Genomic DNA, 25251 nt, shown 5'->3' on the forward strand with positions numbered 1-25251 from the left:
ATTTTTTGGTCAATTATATCTCAGTAAAATATAAAAAATTAAAAAGAAAGACTTCCGACACCTAGGCTCGATGAAAGCAGAAAACCTACAGCTTTCCCTGTGAGCAAAGAACCAGACCGGAGACAGACTTTACCTTAAAAGATACAAAGTTTTATTAAACAAACCTGGAATCAATAGTATTATTCCATAAATTAGACAGCAGTAAAATTTTCCTAGGGTATATATACAAATCACAGTGATTTTCATTGTGCAAGGAATTGACAGGGTTTTTTAATCCACATGAGAAGCTGGGATGACCCGGCGGGGCTCCCAGTGTGACTCACTGGGGACGTGCCACGCTGGCCCAGGAACTTCATCCCGCAAGAAAGAAGGAAGCTCTGACGGCCCTGCAGAGCTGGAAAAGCATCTCAGGGAACCAGGAAAGACGGCCTGCGAGCAGAAAGGCTTCACATCCCCGTTGCAAAAACAAACGTGTAATGACTTGTACTTAAATAACAAAAGTCCACCATGGAAGATCAACAGGACATCTTAAGACACAATAATTTAGAGGAAACCGATACAGAGTATTTCCTTTTGATTATGAAGCACTGCTCCTTGGATGCAACCCCACAGGGTCTGCAAAAACAAGCTTGATATGAAAACATTATGCTTGGTGAAAGCATCCCCCCCCATTCCACCTCCAACAAGACAGACAGACACACACACACACACACACAACTACTCAAACACATTAAGACAACTGTGCATGTGTTTTTCTCTTTGTTTTTGGTAACTCAACAACATCCAGGGAAGTGGAACTAATTAGTCAGAAACAGGGCTAGAGGGTACATACAGTGCGTAGGATGTGCCCAACAGGTGTAAAATACACGCCAGGGAGACGGACCCCTGGAGAAAGAATAATGCAGGCATGTGTCCCTTCAAATCTTAATTGGGAGCCATCAAGGGCTCCTGTGATGGTGTAAATTTCGCGATGCAAAATCAAAGGGCTGGGAAAAAAAAATCCAATCTTTCCTGCACCTGCAGCTAACGTGAGGAATTTGATGTTCTGATGGGACCTGCTGCAGCCTGCAGCGTTCACCTGGGTGGGCGGCCCTCGGTGCCTACGGGGCGGTGCGTCGGGGTCTCGCGGGAACAGGATGGAGCTGTATTTCACAGTTCAAGTGGTTCCGAACTGAGAGGCAACTTAGGTTGTACGTAGACAGGGCAAATGTGTGTCACATCACCCAACTGCTCAGCGCTACTGGTGACGCTGTGGCTGGCAGCAGGGGAGTCCCGACATACAGACGGACAGAAGGAAACAAAACACTGCACGAGACCTTTATAAACAGCTGATGGTGCAGCTGCCTTAAAGCATCGTGATGGTGTGACGTGGACACCTGTTACCTGGTGACTGGAGTTTCTTTTGCGTATTTTGACATGTGGAGAGCATAAATCACGATTTTTCCATTGCTGGCACACGATACATTTCTGCTGAGGGGGATTCCAACTTCTGTGACCATGAACATTATGCCGTATGGTCAGCTGTGATTTCATCTCCTTCTCAGCTTTACAGATGCCTATCAAAGCAGGCTGGCGACAATCCCCTTAGGAAAACAAGACCCGCCTCAATCCACCTCTTGCAATACATGTGTGTCCTAAAGACTTTTTAAATAGCATTGTCATTTACCAACTTGTCAAAATTGCAGAAAACAAAAATCAATCTGTCCTTTTCCGGCTCTGAATGTTGTGCTGATGGATGTGAATTTTCTCCAAAACTTTGCACCCTGATTATTTTTGATCCGATATGTGAACGCGGCAGAAGGCCTCCAGGGAGGGAACAATTTTTCGGTTATACACGGGGAGCATGCCATGTGCTTAAGACTCACTTTGATCACACCCATCTTTGCATTACGTCAGACCATGTAATTTATGCCCTGGTCACCGGCAGGTAACGCTTTGTGTAATTAAATGGGCCCGAGGGTCTGGAAGGTGAGACAAACACCATGTGGTACTCTTGGAATTCCTCTTCACTTTCAATGTTTTGCGTGGCTGACGGTCAATGACAACGTTTTTAAAGAACCAAGTCATCAATGCATTTGAACTTTTGTCTTCCCTGCATATTTGTTCAAAATTAAGGCAGTGTGTGTTCATGCATTCTTGGACTCTTTTCATCTCATAAATTAAATCCTGGACAGGAAGCGCGAACCCAAAAAAACACGCATAGGGATCGTGTGTGTGTACAATTTTGCATTGTGTTCAAGAAAGGTGTTTCATTTATTTTGTATTTTTTTAAGCATAAACCTCCAAATAATAATTTTTTTTTTTTTTTTGCGGCACGCGGGCCTCTCACTGCTGCGGCCTCTCCCGCTGCGGAGCACAGGCTCCGATGCGCAGGCTCAGCGGCCATGGCTCACGGGCCCAGCCGCTCCGCGGCACGTGGGATCTTCCCAGACCGGGGCACGAACCCGCGTCCCCTGCATCGGCAGGCGGACTCTCAACCACTGCGCCACCAGGGAAGCCCTAATTGTTTATCTTTATAGTCAGAAGACACAGGACATGTTTTTCCTCGTGTGTCTACACCTCCGTGCAGGTTTGCTTTGCTCATTTATCCTTCTGACGTTCAACGATGAAACAGTGCAGAAATTACATGGTAAAATTTTAGCCCCTGTTGGCCCATGGCTTCATCCAAAGAGCACGGCGCCCGAAAAGTACAGACTGAAAACACAGTTCTGTGGGAACATTTATCCAAGCGCACCCTCGGAAAATAAATTTTTATTGAGCTACTCATTGTAACGGGTTTCTTTTACTAAATTTTGGACTCACTCTCACCTATGGAGTTGGTTTTTGAAGACGAGGTCATTTATGAGAAGGGGGTGATTTAGTGTCTTCAATTTAAAGCTCTTATAGGTGTAAGCTGCCTTCATGTCACCTTCAAACACACACAGCCCTCGTCTTTGGATTCGTGAGTGGAAACTGGCCAAATGTGAGAGGTGACTGCATCTCCTTGGACATTTTTTGCTGCGGTAAAAAAGATGTATGATTTTTTTGCAAATGGCAGCTCTCCACACCCCCAGATGTGCCTGCAGAAGAGATAGAGGTAGGAAGGGGCTATAGGAAGAAAAGCCTTCCTGGCCCAGCCCAGGAAAAACAGTGTTGATGGCAAAGAACCTGCCCGGTAACCCAAGAACACATGAGCTGCAGAGGCCGGGGAGGGGGCTGAGAGCTCAGGGGGCGCCCAACGCTTGACACCAACACACCTGTGGGGCATACTCTGCCCCATGCCGGCTGCCCAAGGAGCTGGACCTTTCTTGGCAGGAAAAGGGAGGATGCAGGAGAGGCGATCTCGGAGATCTATCGGGTGCATCCCTGCCGCCACTGAAGGCTCTGGAACCTACTTCTTAAACACACAGACCTCCACGGAGAAGGCCGTGGTTGGGCCCTAAGATCGGATAACAGGTTTGAGCAATGCTGTGTTTTCAGCTGACTCACAGCCAACAGAGTATGGGCGGCGCCATTAGATTTTCACAGCAAAGTTTGGAATCAGAAAGCAGAAGCAGAGAGGAGAGGAGGAAACGCACGAGGGACCAGACAGACACCAAGGCCCTCCGCCCAGGCACTGCTTCTGGGAAGACCCCTATTTACACAGCAACACACTCATGGCGACCCACTCAGCACGTGGCTTTCAAGATCAGTGCTAAGGGGAAGGCACAGCAGAGCACTCCTCAGGGGACCCTCACCATCACGTCCAAAGAGAAACGAATCTCACCCAACGGTTATGCTGCACAAGCCAACCAGGTCTATGACACCAGATGGACTGAACATTGACAAGAAGAAGCAAAACTAAGCAGAAACGAGGGAGGTTCAAACACTTCCATCGTACCCGTTTTGTTTCTTACTTTTCCTAAAACCAAAGGGAAAAGAAAACATTTGCATAACTTCATTGAGCCAATACAGAAAGCTACGAGTTTGCTTTGGGAGATGCCGTTTGGTCCACGGATTTAACCTGGAATATTAATAGATAGCCATCCCCCTACAGAGTATGAGATTTTTTAATGCAATAGAGAAAATTCCTTGAATAACAGTCATGGCCAATGGCTAGCCTTGCACTAAAGTCCAAAGCCACATCTCCTTCCCTGTCGTCCTGGATTCATGACCCAAGGCTACCAGACACAAAGTGTTGAAGATATTGGATATAGACCGTCGTATGATACTTTCTTCACATATAACCATAAAATGCACATAAGATGGTAAAAAATGCACATATCATACTTTCAAAATTTGTCCCCAAGAGAATAGATGCTTGAAAAAAAACCGGAAACATACAACACCATAGGCTCTGGAAAGTAGGAACATTTACTTCACTGCACAATTTCCCTGATCCAGGCGCACCGTCCTTTTTATACACACACAGACACACGCACAGGCACACACACGCAATTTGTGGTTGTATCTGAACAAGTTCAGCTCAAACTTGTAAAGTCGATGAGAAAAAAAACCCCAGGATATCCCAGTAGGAACACAAGCCTAAAAAGATAAAATCTACAACCAAACAATTTTTCAAAACGTCCTACTGTGCAGTCGATTTCCAGTTGCTTAAATAATTCTAGGTCCACAACTGTCAGCGGCTCTGCCATCTCTTCATACACATCCGGGTGCAGATAAATGTGGAAAAGTCCTTATCCCAGTAAGAAGATGCTTCTTCAGGTCCGCCTGGGGGCAGCCATCTGTCCCAGGCAGGCTCAAATCACCCTGTTTCTGGCATGAAATCAGACAAAGGATTTTGTTAGTTTTTAAACACCTGGGTAGAGTTTGTCATCCTAAGAACAACAGCAACAATAATAGCACGAAAGAAACCCAACTTTCCTTTGGAATTCTTACTGCAAAGACGCACAAGCCTGAATTCTAAGGAGAGAAGATGCCTAATAAGAGACATGGAACAATATTTGAAAGGTGGGTTTTTAATGTTCTACAGTGTTGACATGCACAGAACTAGCCTCTCCTCACCCACGATGAGAAGGGAGATTCATCACTCAAGCAAAAACAGATCCTAGGGCTTCCCTGGTGGCACAGCGGTTGAGAGTCCGCCTGCCGATGCAGGGGACATGGGTTCGTGCCCCGGTCCGGGAAGATCCCACATGCCGCGGAGCGGCTGGGCCCGTGAGCCATGGCCGCTGAGCCTGCGCGTCCGGAGCCTGTGCTCCGCAGCGGGAGAGGCCACAACAGTGAGAGGCCCGCGTACCGCAAAAAAAACAAAACAAAACAAAAACAGATCCTAGTTTCAATGTGCTTTGCTGTAGGATTATACAACCAGAAAAAAACATTTTATGATGAAGAGAACTACAAGGCACAGAGAGCCGAGAGGTCCGCTGCCAGCTGTCTTAACATCCATCTCCACCTGCTGAGAAGCAGGAGTCCACACACAGAGGCACGAGTAAGTCCCACAGCTGCAGAACAGAGCTCCGAATCCTGTAACGAAGCTGAACTCGGGTCTCACCTGTGGGATGAGATTTCGCTTCATGAAAGAATATCTTTTCGCATAGCATCATCACACCTGATCGCTCAGCGGACAATACCAGCCAGTAAGATGACTGAGAGAGATTCAAATATGAAAGTGTCTGGCTTTTAGAAGAGCACAATGCAAGCTGGTTGCATGAACAGGAAGCAATGAGATCATGAAATGGTCTCCTGACTTCCAAAGGGTCACCAAGAATGTCATCAAATACGGCCCCTGCCATTGGCCAAAGTACATTAAAAATAACTCCACTATAAATCTGGAAAAAAAAAATGATACAAATGAACTTCTTTACAAAACGGAAACAGACTCACAGACACAGAAAACAAACTTATGGTTACCGATGGGGAAAAACGGGGAGGGAATATATTAGGAGTTCGGGGTGAACAGATTCACATTACTAGGTATAACATAGACAAGCAACAAGGACCTACTGTACAGCACAGGGAACTATACTCAGTAGATTGCAAAAACCTACAATGGAAAACAATCTGAAAAAAAATCTATACATATATACAATGGAATCACTTTGCTACCCCTGAAACTAACACAATATTGCAAATCAACTATACTTCAATAAAAAATAAAAAAGAAAATAAAAACCAACCCCTAGATACCAGAGAGAAAAATAAAAGGCAATTAAACTAACTCAATAACTAACTAAATAAACTAGACCTTCAAAGTCAGACAGTCATATAGACCTTCAAAGGTTCGTGGAAATAAGGGGCTCAAAGTCATTTCTTTTCAATCTCAAACTGACTTTAGCAAATTTCCCACAAGGTGTTCTCAGGTGATTCCTTTCTAACAAAAAGAGACCCAAGAGCCCTTCTGAAAATCCTTGGGAAGTACTGTGGTCTGGACCTCGGGGATTCCAGGAAGCGGCCACAAGAGCCATGCTTCTCCAATGTGCAGGCGCACCGGTCTCCTGGGAGCCGTATGTGTTGGTACAGACCCTGCCCCGGCAGGTCGGTCCGGGGAGTGAGATCCTGGTGGTGAGGCTGCTGCTCTGGCCGTGCGGCCCACACACACCGGCTGTTTCTTCTGCTGCCCTGGAAGGGACTAGGGCTGGTTCTGCTCCATCGCTCGTGCCCGAAGCGGGGAGAGAAGCCCCACTCGGTCTATGCAAGACCTCCTGCACATGAGGTTCTGTCAACCTCGTTGATTTTTTTTTTTTTTTTTTTTGCGGTACGCGGGCCTCTCACTGCTGTGGCCTCTCCCGTTGCGGGGCACAGGCTCCGGATGCGCAGGCTCAGCGGCCATGGCTCACGGGCCCAGCCGCTCCGCGGCATGTGGGATCTTCCCGGACCGGGGCACGAACCCGTGTCCCCTGCATCGGCAGGCGGACTCTCAACCGCTGCGCCACCAGGGAAGCCCCCTCGCTGATTTTTAACTACTAAAAATAAAGATACACCTTGTCGTTTACCCATTTTAAATACAGCAGTGTGGACGTATCAATCCCGAACTCCCAATGTATCCCTCCCCACTCCCCCCCGACCCTCCCCGCCTCGTAACCATAAGTTCGTTCTCTGAGTCTATGAGTCTGTTTCTGTTTTGTAAATAAGTTCAACCAACGAGGACCTTCTGTAGAGCACAGGGAACTGGGCACAGTGTTATGTAACAACCTAAATGGGAAAAGAATTTGAAAAAGAATAGCTACATATATATGTTAAAAAAAAAGAAAGAAAGAAAGAAACAGAATTCAACTGATAAAATTAAGGCATGAAATGAGATTCCTTGGTATTTAAAAAAAAAAAAAAGATATACCTTCCAGGTGGGGAGCCCATGCTCAGAAATTCTTGAAGACTTCCAGATCTTTCTGTGACACCGGAGGGGCCATGTTCCAGTCGTTCTCGGGATAAGCTTCGAAGTTGGAGGTGTCGCCCTCGCTGCACACTTTGGGCACGATGGGAGGCTGGGGGATCAACAAGACCCAACACCGTGTTACAGAGGAACAGCGCGCGCCAGGATGTTATTACGCTCAGGGCACATTACTGCACTTTGCACAGACTGTGTTTTTTACAAATGGAAGCTTTGCAGCAACCCTACCCTGAGCAAGTCTACTGGGATCCTTTTTCCAACCACACTGGCCCCCTTCGGGTCTGTGTCACATTTTGACAATTCTCACAGTTCAAACTTTTCCACTATGATTATATCTGTTATGTTGATCTGTGACCAGGGATCTTTGATGTTACTACTGAAATTGTGTTTGTTTTGTTTTCTTTTGTACTTTGGAATTAAGGTACGGACACTTATTTTTAGACATAGTGTGACTGTATGCTTAATAGATTACAGGATAGTATATATTGTACATAACTTAATTTTTCTTTTTTTTTTTTTTAATTTTTGGCCACGCCTTGGGTTGCGGGAATCTTAGCTCCCGGACCAGGGGTCGAACCCTCACCCTTGGTAGTGAAAGCACACAGTCCTAACCACTGGACCACCAGGGAATTCCCTATACATAACTTTTATATGTGCTGCGAAACCAAAAAATTAGTGTGACTCACTTTATTGTGGTACTCTGGAACCAAGCTTACAGTATCTCCGAGGTCTACCCATACATCCCTCTATGTCTACAGCTTTCTGTGAAAATGTAAAAAGAACTGGAAAACAACAGAGTTGCTTTTCTTTGTTTATGAACAGGAAAAGCTTGGAATTAAAGATATTGCAAGTGAGGTGTCAACTATCAGATTGATGAATGCTTACACAGTTTGAAGAATTTAGGGAAGAAGGAAGGTACCCAGCACTTGCTTCTTAAATTCTAGAATTGAGGACCACCTGGACTGCTTGTTAAATTGAGATTCCCAGGCCGGGGACTTTCTGATGTAGCTGGTCCTGTAGCCATACTTTGGAAAATTCCAGAAAGATGGAAAGAGCTCCAGACTTGGGTTTTATTATCTCAAGAGGCCATACCACAATCCTGCATTGATAAAAATGAAGGCACTGGGATTGAGAAGAGGGTCAGCGAACTTTTCCCATAAAGGGCCAGTTAGTAAAACATTTTGTTTTTCAGGCCATACAACTTCTGTTGCGACTACTCAGTGCTGCCATTGCAGTGGGAAAGCAGCCATCGACAATCTTTAAACAAATGGATGTGGCTATGTGCCAATAAAACTTTATTTATAAAAACAAGCAAGGGGCCAGATTTGGCCCACAGGTTGTACTTTGCTGATTCCTGCATACATCCAACTCCAAGATTCTGTCACACACACAGACACCAACTAGTTTTCTCTAATCCTATGAAACTGTTATGCTTTGTCCAGAGCCTTTAACACACGTGGTGAGCACCACCCCTCTCTCCCTTCCTCTGCAGGATGGATCCTAACCTGGATGTTTCACAAGACACTTGAGGCTCATGATGCTAGAATCCTCAAGTCAAGTCCAGGATGAGGACCTAGATTTGTCCCTGTCCCAAAGCTCCGTGCTTCCTAACAGACCACAGCAAAGCAGATGCAGCTGGAGAATCCTGACAGAGCATGTGCTCATACGTGGATCCCAGGGGGAACATTTTAACCGCTATGTGGACACAGAAATGAGTCAAGTAAATTAAAAATTATTCATGTAAAAAAAAAAAAAGAAAAGAAAACCCTCTTGTCACTTGTATATTTCGGTGAGTGTATCAAAGTGCAAAGAGCATGGAGTGGTCAGCATCTCAGAAACATCAAGGAACTTCAGGTGAAGGTGCCACGTTCCTCATCTGACTCAGAAGTTCCGTGCCAGAAAGTCTAATTAGTGAGGTTCACGCTGTATACGCACAGCAGACAACTCCCATCCCCAAATGGGCCAAGCCACACGTGAATAGATCTTGGGTTGGCTCCATGAAAGAGGTTGAGGATTTACAAAGATTTTAAAAGTCACAGAGTAAGTTTAATGGTGACTTTTCCTTCATTCTTTCTCACTGCATTCAATAAATGAGCTATTTCTATAAACCAGGCACCACGTGGACAGAAGGTGCATGATTCTGGCTTTCAGAAACCTTCTAGCCCAGTCAATGGCTCCAGGGGAGTATCTCTATCCGGGTGGCATATTTGGAATCACTTGATGAGCTTTGAAAAAGCTATAAAAATAAAGTTACACAGAGATACCTCTTTTTAACCATCAGTTAGGCAAAACTGCAAAAGTTGTATAACTCACCACTCTTGAGCTGGGGGAAAAGAGGCATTTTTCAGAACGAGTCCCCTGGGAGCACAAAAGGATGCCATTTCTACAGGGACGTATGCTGCAAAAGTACCTAGATTTCAAACGCATTTACCCTCTGACCCAAGGATCTCACTTCTGGAAAGTCATCTTCAACACAAAAGAAATGTACGCAATTATTCCTTTTAGGAGACTGGAATCGGCATTAAGGGTCTGTCAGTTGAGGTCTGGTTAAGTAAACGATGGTAGAGACATGTAAAGGAGTTCCATGCGGTTTAAAAAGAATGAGAAAGCTATTCAGGCATATGGGAAGATCTCGAGGTTGTATCGTTAAATGAAAAAAGCAAAATTAGAATAGTGCATGTATAACTGTAGGTTTTCTGTTTTTAAAAAAGGAAGAAGGACTTCCCCGGTGGTCCAGTGGCTAAGCATCTGCCTTCCAATGCAGGGGACATGGGTTCGAGCCCTGGTCAGGGAACTAAGATCCCACGTGCCACGGGGCAACTAAGCCCGTGTGCTCTAGAGCCTGCGTGCCACAACTAGAGAGCCCGTGTGCCACAACTACTGAGCCCAAGTGCTCTGGAGCCCTCGCACCACAACTAGAGAGCCTGCGTGCCACAACTAAAGACCCGACACAGCCAAATAAATAAATAAAAACAAATACATTTTTTAAAAAAGGGAGAAAATAAGAATATGTGTATCCACCTGGGTTTACATTAACCTAAAGAAACTTTTAAAGGATACACAGAAGAATCTAATAAAAGTGGTTACCTATAGCCAGCTGGGAGGGGACAGCCTGGCCATGTATACCTATTAATATTGATTTGGTTTTTGAACAATGCGAATATGTTACTTAGGCAATTTTGTAAGTCAGTGTAATAGAATAAAATACATAAAAGTTAAAACCTTGAACAAAATGAATATCGGTTCCACCCCTAGAGTCTGGGCTGGGGGCGAGGCATTAGCATTTTTTAAGTCTCTCCACTGGCGCCCAAGTGCAACGTTGAAAACATTGCTGTTGAGGATACCCGTCAATCACATATTAAATTCAAAGATGGGCCTCAGAATACTTTCCATCTAAGCTACCACCATCACTGTGCCATATCCGTCCATAAGTATGAGACATGCGTCCTACCTGTGTTATTCCCCCTTAGAAAGGGAACAGATGAGATTCATCATCGTCTCAGAGCCAGGGACGGATGGAGCCAGTTCTCCAAAAACCCAACTGCAAAAGTGGGGTCTGAAGCCCCCATTAGGTGACTCTTTAGCTGAGCTCCCCCCTCAATAGGGAACTTGGCTTGTTAATGATTTGGGATGGTTGCCTGTACCGAATCAATTCATTATGTGTCCATCCTAAGTGAATGAGAGCTCAGGAGAGCTCCAGGCTGCCCAGGGACGAACTGCCCATTTAAATATGTTGTACCTTCAGTTTCCTTTCTGGGACAGTCTCCCAGTCCATGGTCCGGAACCACCGATGCCGTTTCACATCCTCTGCTCCATTCTGCAAAAGAAACATGCATCATCAGTGAACAGAAGGTAGACAGGATAGGAAAGAAAATATTCCAAGAGAACCTCTACGTGATGCCCTACGGAGAAAAACAAGAGTTTGCTACGTTTGCAGTCACTGTGCCCAGAGTGTGAGCTATTAGGGAAAACTACAGATGAAGGCATTTGAGTTTCATTTGCTTTCCTTTGTCGTAGAAAGAAATCCGGGCACGAGGTTCACGTGTATGCCGCTCTGGACCAAAGACCGAAGTATAATTATGATTCAGCCTCTTGACACAAAATTAGACTGACGCGCGGTCAGGTCTGAGTTTGACACCTGTTTTCATCTTGACAATTTCCTCAGGTGAAATGACGCTCATTTTAGGAATGTATAAACTGAGATTCATTAAATGATGTCATTTGCTCTGTACTGCCCAGCGAGTAAGTCTATAACTCAAACTGAGCATGTCAAACTTCAGAGACTTTAACAACTACCCAACGTTGCCTCTCAATTAACAATGTGTACAGCACAGGGAATGCTACCCTATGCTCCGTCATAACCTACATGGGAATAGAACCTAAAAAAGAGTGGATACATGCATATGCGCTCACTTTGCCGTACAACTGAAACTAACACAACACTGTAAATCAACTCTACCCCCCCAAAAATTTTAAAAAAACAAAACACAAAAACCAATGTGTACTAAGGTCTGTCTAGTTCATCCTCAGCTGTGGTGTCAATAGCTGGACGGGAGGCACCACCAGTACCAGGACCTCTGAAAATCCCTTCCAAGTTCTCAGCCTTCAGCTGCACCCTTCTTCTCCTTTTTTACGACACTTGTAGCAACTTTTTAATCAATTAAATGCATGAAGTTATAAGACAGAAACATGTGATGTCTGTGACACAGGAGCCAGTGCATCTGAAGTTAACTTTTTAAAACGTGTATCAGTTCATATTTTTTAAAGTTTTAAATGATTTATCCTCAAAAAAGAAAATTCTCTGTAACCATATCTCCAAAAGGTAGGAGATGGGGTGTCAATGTTTTCTAGTTTTTTTCTAGTCCTATTATTTTGAAAACTCTTTTTCTTTTCCTATTTCTTTCCATCCATATGTAAGTCAAATAATGACATCTTATGAGTGTTACCTTGAGGGATGCTGAGAGAAGGTAAATGGGACTGAAGGTTTACTCCCTAAAAGTTCAAACTCAGTATGGATACTAAGGTTTTATGGTATCTAGATAGATGACAGAGAGATAGATGTAGATGACGGTAGAGGACAGATGATGAGCTATTTAGATAGATACATTTATAGATGATAGATGAAAGTTAGGTAGATAGGTGTTCAATAGACAACAGACATATGATAGATGATGGAAGATAACAGATGATAGGTGATAGATACATAGGCAGATAGATGATAGATAAATTGATAGATAATGGAGAGATAGATGGATGAGATATCTAGATAGATGATTGATAGATGACGGATATATAGGTAGATAGATGATGGAATATGACAGACATATAGACAGACATAGATGATAGATAAATACAACAAATAGACAAAGAAGTGAAGGAGAAAGTAAGTGCTAGAAACTTCCCAAGTGTGGAGGACAGAGCAGTGTCCACAGAGGATGAAGGAGTTAAACACAATGGTCTGTTTGGGAAATAAAAAGAGAAACACTGCAAATGAAGGAGCGCCAGGAGGAGAAACACAGCCCGTTACTGGATGAACAACCATCCCGTTTCACAGATCTGTTCCTTTCACCAGTGATATCCAACCACTCAGCGTTTATTCCCCTCCCTTAAGGACCTCAACACGAGCCAATCTCCATGAGGAGCCTTAACTAGCCAACCGATTTAACTCGTTATGTATTGAGCTGTGCTCCCCACGAAAGGACATGTTGAGGCCCTAATTCTCAGCACCTGTGAATGTAACTTTATTTGGAAACAAGGTTTCTGTAGATGTAAACAAGTCAAGATGAAGCCATTGGGGTGGACCCTAAATGCAATGACAGTGTCCTTACAAGACACAGAAGAGGAGAGACACAGACACAGAGGAGAAGCCCCGGGAAGACAGAGGCAGAGACAGGAGGGAGGCGGCCACAAGCCCAGGGACGCCTGGAGCCCCCAGAAGCTGGAAGAGGCAGGAAGGACCCTCCGCTGGAGCCCCTGGAGGGAGCACGGCTCTGGGACATCTGGACCTCAGACGTCTGGTCTCCAGGATGGGGGAGGATGGATTCCTGTGGCTTTAAGCTCACCGTTTGTGGTCCTTTGTTACAGCCGCCCCAGGAAATGAACACACCCACATAAACAGAGGGCCCCACGAGACCTGCGGGGTTCAAGTCTCACACACAGGTCTCCTTTGTCCCTCAAGACTGCAACTGACAGGGTCAATGCACTGGTCCGCGTCTAAGTTTATCCACAGACGTCCAGAGCTAGAAACAGCTAAGAAGATGTCCCTGGTTTGTCTCAAATTCAGCAGTGCCAAAACAGAACCAAGACAGGCATACACAATATCACAGTTTATACAAGTCAGTTCCTTCCACGTGTCTCCCTCCAGATGAAAAGTTTGACAAAAGCACACATGGTGTACAGCTTCTAAAATGACGATGAATTCACACACCAACCTGCACATGCATGTTTATAGCAGCACTATTCATAACAGCCAAAAAGTGGCAACAGCCCAAGTGTCCACGGACGGATGGACGGATACACAGCACGGGGTCCATCCACACAGTAGAAGAGGACTCAGCCAGGACAAGGAGAAAAGCTCTGACCCAGGCTACCACGTGGATGGACCCTGAACACACGATGCTCAGTGAGAGAAGCAGACACAAAAGGTCATGTTGTGTATGATTCCATTTTCATGAGAGCTCAGAATAAGACAATCTATAGAGACAGAAAGTAGCCCAGTGGTTGCCTACCACCAGGAGGGATAGAAGGATAGAGAGGTGACAGACACAGGATACAGGATATGGGTTTCTTTTGGAAAGGATGAGCAGGTTCTTTAAAACTGTGGTGATGGTCGCCCAATTTTGCAAATACATTACAAGCCATCGGACCGTCCACTTTAAAACGGGGAAACTGGATGGTATGTGAATTATACCTCAACAACGTTGTTTAAAAATACAAAAGTAAATAACGTCATGATTCGTAACCTACAGATCACTGCTGAGTCACTAGCTCCTTTGGAGAGACAAGGAGATGGGGTGTAGACCCAGTTTGATTCTGCAGGCCCCAGAAACCCAGATTTGGAATCTGACCAATGACTGAATACGAATGTTCTGCCTTTGCTGAAGGGTGTGAAGTCAAATGACAGGCACTTATAACGAATACCACTTCACACGTACGGACGGAAACACTCACCTTCATGTTTCCCAATCTCCTGGTTCTGTCGACAACAAGCAATTTCTTAATGAGGTCTCTGTTTGGGAGACGGAGACAAAAACACAGACGTGTTGATACGGACCCAGGCAAACACAGCAGGTCAACAGTACTAAAATCCACACCGTACAATGTGGACAACGGGCGCAGCGGTTCACACTGGCTGAACGCTTTCTAACGCTTCTTTCTAACCATGATCTGTTCCTCAATACTTTCTGCGGCGCAGAGCTGCGAAAGGGACCTAGCTAAGGGGAAGAGGTTGATTAGATCATCGTAGAGAAGAACAGCCCCGGAGCCAGAGAAAATGTGCCTGCCCTGGGGATGGGGAGGCTTCATTTCAGACATACGAGTCCGGCCATCCCCGCCGACTACACGACATGCGCTTTCACCAAAATCGATGCTCTCGCTTTGCCCTGTGAGTCTGTTTATCTGTGAGATTCTTGTCTGGCCATCCTTGCCTTCCCGTAAGCACGTAAACTTATTGGATCCCTTTCGTGTGTGCCGGTTCACTGAGATCCTCCCTCTAGATAGCAGACGGGGGACTTCCCTGGTGGTCCAGTGGTAAAGAATCCCCCTTCCAGTGCAGGGGACACGGGTTTGATCCCTGGTCAGGGAACTAAGATCCCACAGGCCGCGGAGCAACTAAGCCTGCATGCCGCAACTACTGAGCTCACACGCCTCAACTAGAGAGCCTACGCCCTTTGGAACCTGCGCGCTACAACGACAGAGCCCACGCGCCCTGGAGCCTGCACGCCACAACTAGAGAAGAGGAAATCCGCACGCCACAACTAGAGAGAAGCCTGCACGCTGCAACGAAGAGCCCGCGCACTTCAACAAAAGATCCCGCGTGACGCAACTAAGACCCGACACAGCCAAAAATAAATTAAATAATAAATAATCTTGTTTAAAAATAAATAAATAAATTGCAGGCAGTACCAGAATACAGCAGGATGGTCAATTATGATGGGAAACTGGAGATGGTTTTCAAGACTTCCAGAAGATGGGCTAGCTCTCAGAGTAACAGTTAAGGAAATAAAAAGTATAATGTGTGTGTTTAAGTATCTAATACGCTGACCATGTTGTGTATACGTTAATATCCAAGGACTTCAAGCATATGAGGATGTTTTCCAGGACAATCAAACACCCCCGACTCAGCTTTAAGCATCTCAGCTTTCCTGAATCCAACGATGCCCCGGGGTAAGCAGCACAAACGCAGGCTCCAGCTACGCCCTGGGCGCTGTGGGACCCGCTAAGGAGGCTCAGCTGCGTCAGGTGATAAATGAGGGACCGGGGACCCAGGGCTCCTCACATCTGCACTGTGAAATCCCCCAGGTTCCTACTGATCCAACTCTGTTAAGGTATAACTGTAACACAGTTTCCCCACACTGTGTACCTTAAGTAGCACGGGAGTCCTTCTAGACGTTCTCCCAAATCCATCTCAAAGAGAAAACCCAAGAACACTGGCTCACCTAAGGCTAGCATGTAGCCTTAAGGCTAGGATGTTGATGTGTCCATCGAAAACAGAGGAAATGTACTCTTGTGCAAGGCACAGGGATACAGAGCACTGAGAAATGAAGGTACCTTTCCCATACTTAGTGAGTCTCCCCTTCATTATTTTGACATACCAAAGGAACACACTAAAAAACACAAGGTCACCAAACACCACACTCCCAAAACATCCCCAAACCCATGTGTTTTTTTCTTCTTCTTCCCTATTATTTACAGCACCCTTAGCCCTATGAGTGCATATCCTTAAAGCTGCCATTCCCAGGATTACAAGAAAATCAAAGATTTATTTAATATATAAAATCAGATCTTTGCGAAACAGCTCGATCCTGCAGGCAAAAGGTGCAAAGGAAAATGGGCCACCCGATATGGCAGCGCCACACAGGAACTCTGCAGGCATCCAAGACGCGGCAGGTGGGCACCTCCATCCTGGAATGCCTGTGAGTCCACTGGCAGGCCCTTCATTCACCGAGGCTGAAACTCTGAATCCTGCTGACTCCCCGGGTGCCAGCTGGCTTCTCCTCGACACTTTCAGACACAGAGAAACACTTGTAAATAAATATGAGTTCTACCCAGTCGGCACCAAGCCCCCAAGCTTCTACTTCCTTTTCCATGAAACATATTCCTGCAAGGAAACCCGAAACTTCATCCAAAGAGACATGTGCCCAGGCCAACACGCTGACACGGTCCAGCGCTGAGGTTGCAGGAACCCACCAAGGACCTGAACAACTTCAGTCAAAATTCTACCCTCAGGGCCACCTGGTGACAGTCTCTTGGGTAGGAAATCACTCCCTCGGGCTCTGCTTCTCAGCCAGCTCATGAAGATCTAGGCTCAAACGTGAAGAAGTAAAGCTTTACTCAACTATGGTCTGCCATCACCAAGGGCAGCAAAGGGTCCCAGGTTCCTGCCCTTGGTGAGCCCCTCACTGGGGACGTGAGAGGAAGCGCCTGGAGCTGCGCACGTGAGCCCTCGCCCTCGCCCTCACCCTCACCCTAACCAAGGATTCCAGAACAGCCTCTGCTGCTTCTCTCTTGAAAGTAAACTAGGAGAAAAAGACGGGGAGTTGGCAGCAGACCGGACGGAGATTACGTTTAGGTCTGTTCTCTTTCTATAACATCTTCTTGTTCACGAAATGTTGGAAACGTACTCTATATACGAACGTGAGTGTAAAAGAGAATGAAACTGTGCCGTTTGCAGTAACGTGGATGGACCTGGAGGGGATCATACTAAGTGACGTCAGTCAGAAGAGAAAGACAAATATCATATGATGTCACTTGTATGTGGCATCTAAAAAATGATACAGGGACTTCCCTTCCAGTGGTCAGGGCTCCGCACTTCCAATGCAGGGGGCATGGGTTCAATCCCTGGTCGGGGAACTAAGATCCTACATGCTGCGCTCATGGCCAGAAAAAAAAAAAAAAGATACAAGTGAACTTATCTGTGAAACAGAAACAGACTCACAGACACAGAAAACAGACTTATTGGGAAAGGGGGTGGGGGGAGATAAATTAGGAGTTTGGGATTAGCAGATACACACTCCTGTATATAAAATAAACAACAAGGACCTACTATATAGCATAGGGAATTATATTCAATATCTTGTAATAACCTATAATGGGAAAGAATCTGAAAAAGAATTTATATGTATATATAATATACATATATATAATATATATATACATATATATGTACATATATGTGTATATGTACATATATTATATATATACATATATATGTACATATATGTGTATATGTATAACCTAATCACTGCTGTACACCTGAAACTAACACAATACTGTGAAGCAACTACGCTTCAATAAAACAGAATGGATAAAAAAATGGGGGTAAAACAGAAATAAAATTTACTATTTTAACCATTACAAATACATACATTAACATAAGCAAATAAATGACCTAAGATTTATGGATCTTCCCTTCTCCTGGGGAAACACCTCCTGGAAGAATTTAAGTCCTTCCTTGAAAGAGGAAGGGGATCCAGTCTGATGATCTGTGTTGCCTGAGACCGTCACAAGTTTACCAAAGAAAGCAGCAGGCTATGAGGACACAGGAGGTAGTTCATCTTTATCTTGCTTGGAGCACGTGCACCCACGGCAGCAGTGACGTCACACCCATCACGGGCGGGTCCCGCCAACATGCAGCGGGTGTTTACAAGCCGCAGGTGTACCAGGAGAATTCCAGGGAGTCTACAGGGGCCGTCAAGTAGCAGCGCCCATGGGTGTGAGTAGGCGCTACTCTGATCATATCATCGGTCAATCGTTGATATATTTATAACTCAACTTTACTTTTTTCTCTTTATTTTGTCTTCTCTTAATACCCTCCCCCGATCCTTCCTCATCCCTCCCCACCCCTCCCCTATAACTCAATTTGTAAAGTGTTTTGCCATCCATTCGAAACATTGTTTCGAATGGATGGCAAATCTCAATGATCAAAAATAACTGGCAAATCTAAATGATCAAAAATAATTCTCGTGCTGATTCCAAATCAACTCCTCGCATCAACACTGATGGGATCTGGAGCCTGGGAGAGAAATCCTAGACCATATTTCTTCATTTCTTTCTAGAGCAATAGACTTTTGAGTGCTGTATGCATTCCCCTTGTCACCTTACTGTCGGCCCATTCAGGACTCAGAAGTCTCCCTTTCGGATAATTTACGTCTAACTGGAGCCTCCTTTTCTTGCTAAAATCTTTTGAAACCTAGCTGGCGGGTCAAACACGACACAAGCTGCAGCCACACGAACCAAGAAGAACACCATCCTTGGTCCATACTGAACATCGCTGTTTAAGGTGAAACAAAACTAGATGCAGCCAGTGGCCCCAGGATCACAGCTGATCACTGTCATGAAAGAAGTTTTCCCTGAACTTAACAGGTTCCTTTAAAAATACGTAGCAAAACAAGAGAGAAAAGTGTAGTTCTCAACTAAACACAATTAAACCCCATTTGGGGATCAGAAGAGGTTGGAAGCACCTATCAACGTATCTGGGAAATACAGTAAAACGGCTAGAAATTAGGACTCACAACGGTGCCAATGGCTAAAAGCTGACACACAGAGCAAGGTCGTTGGAAAAATCGTTGGAAAACCTAAAGCGTTCTTATCTTTTAAAAAATTTAGCTTTTCCTCCCACTGACACAAAAATGCACACCCAAAGTTTAACAATGAAGCAATGCGACAGTTCTTGAAACAACGAGGGCGTAACTCAACATTCTAGCAGGAGAAAGGACTTTAAGAAAGAAAATAATTTAAGCAGGAGAGAAAAGATAAACTCTGCTAAAGCCATCAACGCTTGTGCCAACCGCAACACTAGCTGGGAGGAAGGACACCCTCCTTGTCAAATAACAAAACGGCTCTCGTATTAAATATGATAACAAACGCCTTTATTCGCTAATTGTAAGTGTCATTTATTTTAAATGATATAAAATAGGGCTGAGAATCGTTAAAAGGTGAAGTCTCATCCCAGCAGAGTCATGAAAACCTCTTCCCTTTTGGTGGAAAAAAGGACCGGTCAAGACGGCTTCAGCCCAGCACAGAGAATAACACAGGATGGTACCCCGCTCGGCAGATGCCATAACTGGGGTTTCTTAGATGCTTTAAAAACAAACACACCCGACGAGGAGGGAACGGTTTACTTACTTGACACTGAAGTCCAAATGCCTGGGGAAATCGATCTTGCCTGCAAGAATTTTTTGGTAAATGCCAAATGCATTGTCATCAAAAAACGGAGGAAACCTGTTAGAAACATAAACATCTATTTTTAGTGCCGAGCAAGTGTGGAAAACATCCCTGCTGGGTAAGGAGGACTCTTTCCGCCTGACCCGGGCAGAACAGAATTTATTTCACGGCCGCTCTTTCCTCGCATCCTGGAGTCCATGGATGGCTCGAGACCAGCTTCGAAGACATGGTTGCGAGAGGCCAAGCGTGAAGCACTGCAGCCCGAGGACAGAGGATGGGCCGGCAAAGAAAAGGCAATGACCGTGAGGCCATCTGACCAACTCTGAGGTCACTAGAGTGCCATTAAAAATGTCTCCCCAACTGGACCATGAGTGGACCTCTTTGTATCCCTCCTGCGTACGGGAGTGTGGAGCATACAGTAGGTGCTCAATAAGTGTACACAGGCCAAATGTAAGAGGAGAGGTTACACTGGATCCTATTTTTTTTGGCTCAAGTACTTCATAACTTTACAGAAGCCAATATGTAGATCTCCACGGTCGATGAATTCACCTCCATCCTACTTTGGGAGGTGAGTGACAGCAGGGCTGGTTTCCAGTTTGCGATTTTAGGCACAAAGATCTACACTAGGGGTTGGCCAATGATGGCCCACAGCCTCTTTTGGTCAATAAAGTTGTACTGGTACACGCATGCCATACACGTATGTATCCTCTGCAGCAGTGTTACCACAATTAAAGACTATAGTCTAGTTAGAGAAACTAACAGACCTATCCTTTCTAACATCTGGAAATAGAAAAACAACACAACGTGACATAAGCTAAAGAAGAAATATACTTCCAACTGTGCGGACCACGAAAAATCCAAGAAACTCTAGAAGTAAACCACTAAATGCATACCAGATAGCCACACGTCCCTGGGCATGAGGTATACTTCTGATACTTCCTCAGAGTGTTCAAGGCAAAGACCTACTCGAAAGCAAAACCTCTATTTAGTTTCTTTAGAAGGAGGTCTTCTAATTCAGTAGAATAAGCAGTGGAAATAAGAAGGGGAGGTTTCAAATGATGGTCTGATTGATGGCAAATCTCAATGATCACCAATAATTCTCGTGCTGATTCCAAATCAACTCCTCATGCCTTTTTAGAGAAACAGTGTATCACGGGTGGAATGGTGGCCTCCAGAGTTACACCCGTGTCCTCACCCCGACTACCTAAATGGGACCTTATACGGAAACAGAGTTTTTGCAGATGGGATGAAGTGAAGGGTCTGAGATGAGGTCCTCAGGGAGAAAATGTGTCATACATACCTACCCACGTGCGTGGAGAATGTGGCACGCAGTACTCTGGGGGAGCTGGCATTACACGACACTATCATGGGAAAGGCATGTTAGCAGTAGTTTAGCGAGCGGAAAAAACAATAATAAGGGAGAGCACTAACACATCTTGCCTGAAGGAAAAAGCACGGAGAGGGCGTATCGGAGAACTCGGCGTGTGCAAAGCGGCCAGAGAAAGTGCCCTCAAGGCTCTGCCTTTAATCCAACAGAATCCTTCCAATTCTTAATAAACGGGTGCTTGTCATACAGAAGTGGGCGTTATGTGCACCTTGCGTTGTCCATGGTGAGATGTAGTCAGAAGGACAAGCTGCCCATCCCCGTGAAGGCAGGCTCGAGACTTTCGTCTGAAAAATTCATGCCAATTTTGCCATTTTCTCCATCATCTATCTGGATTCTTTGTATAGATACCGTCGACCTACCTAAATCTCCCAGTAAAAAAAATGGATTGTCCAGAAACAGGCGCCATTGTTGTGACCTTGCGTTTCTCATCAGACCCCAGAGACCCGTTACAAAATGATGCTCCTGGGACGGCCCCAGTGGTCCAGTGCTTAAGAATCCATGCTTTGGACTTCCCTGGTGGCGCAGTGGTTAAGAATCCACCTGCCAATGCAGGGGACACGGGTTCGAGCCCTGGTCCGGGAAGATCCCTCATGCCGCGGAGCCACGAAGCCCGTGCGCCACAACTGCTGAGCCTGCGCTCTAGAGCCCGTGAGTCACAAGTACTGAGCCTGCAAACCTACAGGCCGTGCTCCCAACAAGAGAAGCCACCGCAACGAGAAGCCCGCGCACCACAACCAAGAGTAGCCCCCGCTAGCCGCAACTAGAGAAAGCCCGCGCACAGCAACGAAGACCCAACGCAGCCACAAATAAACAAACAAATACACAAATTTATCTCAAAAAAAAAAAAAAAAAAGACTCCGTGCTTTCACTGCAGGGGGCACGGGGGGTTTGATCCCCGGTCCGGGAAGTTCTGCATGCCACAGGATGTGGCCAGAAAACAAAAACAAAATGATGGTCCCACACTATGAGCCCATTGTAACAGGGAAAGTACCTTGGAAGGCAGGTACTTTGGAAATGGCTTCAAGGAAAAGAAGAGTTTCTGGAGAGAGAAGTGAGAGATGGCCTGCTATAGTATCGCCCTATTTTGACTTCTCCCTCCAAGGTCCTCGGCCTCATACGTTCCTATAAGACAAATACCTGAGATCCTCAGAAAAAGGGGCAAGAACAAAGTACTGGGCCAGGAAACACCCGGGCAGACTGGAGCGTGAGAGAGAGCCCCGGGGCACCCTATCTTTGGCATGGCAGCCGTGATTCTCAAAGTGGGGTCCCAGGGAACCCTCGGGTTCCTCGAGGCCTTTTCAGGAGATCTGTGACACCCTTTTTCTGACTATAAATCTGAATATGGCTGCATTTTCGTCACATACCTCAACCAAAACAACGAATCACACCAGACAGAGTGTGAGACAAGGGAAGGACGCAGTGGCCCGCAATGAAGCTGGACATAAAATAGTGAACATGTGTACAACGTCACTGTTTTCTCTAACTATTTTTAATACTAGGAAATAGTTATTGTTTTCATTAAAAATTTGATTTATGTTCATCATTAGTCTATCACCTTATGCTTTTACGTATAAACTTATATACTTATATATACAACCTCAGTTTAACTTCCAAATGTGGTAAACGTTGACAGATAGAACCTGCATCCGTGAGAGCTCTTCGGGGTCGATACTAACGTTTAGGGGCGTTTTCATAACTTTTAGGAAGGGAGTCACTTTTAGGACAGATGGTTACTGAAAACTTTTAGGGTCCTGCGGCTGAAATGTTTTGAGAACCACTGCACCGCAGCTAATGTTCTACATGGAGGCAACTCCAAATGCAGACTAGTTCCATCTTCCTGAAAAACAGGCATGCGACTGAAACTCTCCACATGGGTGGACATGAAAGGAACAGATGATGGAAGACATCAGGGCTGAGTTGGGCGCTCCTGGAAAAGCCCATGAATGGTCCACCTGTTTTCAATCCAACCGAAACATTTCTTACTCGATGAAAATAAAATCCCAGTTAGGACATGCTCTCATACCTAATCACGGGGCTGGTTGTACCCAGCAAATGTACTTCTTGTACTTCATGAAACATTTCACCCACCAATGAAAGCAATAAGCAAACAGACAAGGCAGAGTCTAGCCTGATCTTGCTAAAGGTGCCAAAACAGAAGATGGAAATCCAACAGGCACGCGGGAGACGGGAACTTGGAAGAAAAGGCCACCTCCGCCATCTGTATGAGAACTCCCTCCCACTGGCCACCAAAGGCGTCTGGGTTCAAGGGGGTGAGAAGAGCAGCTTGCACCATCCAGTGATCTCGTGGGCAACGAACACACGGAACCAGATGGTTTCAGATCCACTGAGCGCTCCAGAGAGAACAGAAAGGGGTGCTAGGGCGGAGCGTGGCTGGAAGCAGCGGAGGAGGGCTCTGAGGGCAGGTTACAGGTGAGCCTGAATCGTGAGGACTGGAAGCGAAGGGACCGGCCGGGGGGATGCCCTCAGGCGGCTGGCAGAGAGAGGGACAGCAGTGCCGCATCGGGGGCTGGAGGCGCAGCAGGAAGGCCCGCGATCCCAGGAGAGGGGCCAGGCCTCCGTCTAAGGTGGGCAGATCTTCTACAGACCGACTCAGAGCCTCCTATAACGAGGAGCTCCGGGTCTGTCCCCTCGAGGGCTGCTAGGGAGAAGGACGTGGCCTGGCGGGTGTCGGTGAGGGACCCCTTCGGTGGCTGCCAGGGGAACGTGCCACGGGCAGGGGCAGCTGGAGGAGACATGAGGACACTCGGGACGGGTCCAGGCGAGAGCAGAGGCTGGCCAGACTTCAGGGGCAGCCCCGGGGCAGCCAGGCGTGCGGTGTGGGCAAGGACGGGTGTCTCTGGAAATACCACCCAGACAAGCCTGACTCTAACTGAAATGTGGAAAACAAAAATATGCCGACTGTGAACTAACAGTTCCCTCTTATGAAACGCAAAGTTCAGCTTACGGGGTTCTGGGTTAGGAGAGGGTTTGAATTATTAACCTCCAATTATTCTAATAATAGGACCTAGTAATAGATTCTAATTACACTATTTTCTACTGAATTCCTAATATTCTCTGAGAATACTAGAACTACCGTATGGCTAACCTTCTACTGGAACAGAATATTTTCTATTTTCTAATATTCTAATATACTACATGCCAATAGTAATGAGAATATTATTTTAATATATTATATCCTAATAGTATCTTAGTTACTATTAAAATAGCATATTAAATTATTAGAATTCTAATAATTATGTTTATATAATAACCCTCATAATAATTCTAGTATTTCCTAATATTATATTCTAATTCTACCCTATCCTACTCTATTTTAATAATTTTCTATTATGGTCTATCCACACTGTGTTCTAACAGTGTATTATATTCCAACCTTGCCTCTCCTAATGATATTCCGCATTACTGTGTTCTGTACTATTAGAGTCCAACCGAACAATAAAGACAAAACAGAGGACACGTGGACCCCATTCTGCTCAACATGACTGGGCGCCGGGATTCAATTCTCCTCGGACAAGGCTGCCCTCTCGTGGTCAGCAATGCACAGGAGGGAAGGTATGTTGCTGGCTTGAGCGTCGAAGCTGATCAAGTACAGGTGCAGAAAGATGTACAGTTTCTATACCTTCTTGGTGGATCGACCGTACATGCCATTTATTTCAGCGTGCTGCTTTGATGAGGACTTCCTGGGCTAGGGTGCATATGAAGAAACTTGGGTCTATGTGATTTGCTAGAGGTGTCTGACTAAAGAGCAATGGAAAACTGAAAAGATTTGATAGATTGATAGATATTGATCTATGATTGATAGATGTTGATCTATGATTGACAGATATTGATCTATGATTGATAGATGTTGATCTATGATTGACAGATATTGATCTATGATTGACAGATATTGATCTATGATTGATAGAAAGGCAGATAGCTAAAAATTAATAGATATACAGTTAGAGATAGATATAAATAGACGATAGGTAGATAAAAATAAATAGAGAGTTAGAGATCGATACAGGTAGATGATAGAATAGGTAGATGACAGATGATAGATACATAGAATAGATGACATACAGATGATAGATAGCAGATATACAGTTAGAGATAAATAGGTACAGATAGTAAGACAGACAAATAGGTAGACAGATGATGGATAAAAATG

At 45.3% G+C, this 25251-nt stretch overlaps 1 protein-coding gene across 1 annotated transcript in view; it reads right to left on the bottom strand.

Annotated features, from left to right (window-relative positions):
* Positions 1-4010: 4010 nt before the first annotated feature.
* Positions 4011-25251, bottom strand: part of LOC309817728 (cAMP-dependent protein kinase catalytic subunit PRKX) — a gene marked incomplete at its 5' end in the record, with an annotated part of 80327 nt that continues 59086 nt past the window's right edge. Inside the window, 5 exons of the mRNA XM_082646999.1 lie at positions 4011-4734; positions 7256-7403; positions 11049-11126; positions 14480-14537; positions 19655-19750. Coding sequence (XP_082503125.1) covers positions 7278-7403; positions 11049-11126; positions 14480-14537; positions 19655-19750 — 358 coding nt within the window. The 3' untranslated portion in view covers positions 4011-4734; positions 7256-7277. The remainder of the gene's footprint in view (positions 4735-7255; positions 7404-11048; positions 11127-14479; positions 14538-19654; positions 19751-25251) is intronic.

Source organism: Grampus griseus (assembly GCF_964374135.1).
Source record: "Grampus griseus genome assembly, chromosome: Y".
NCBI lineage: Eukaryota > Metazoa > Chordata > Mammalia > Artiodactyla > Delphinidae > Grampus > Grampus griseus.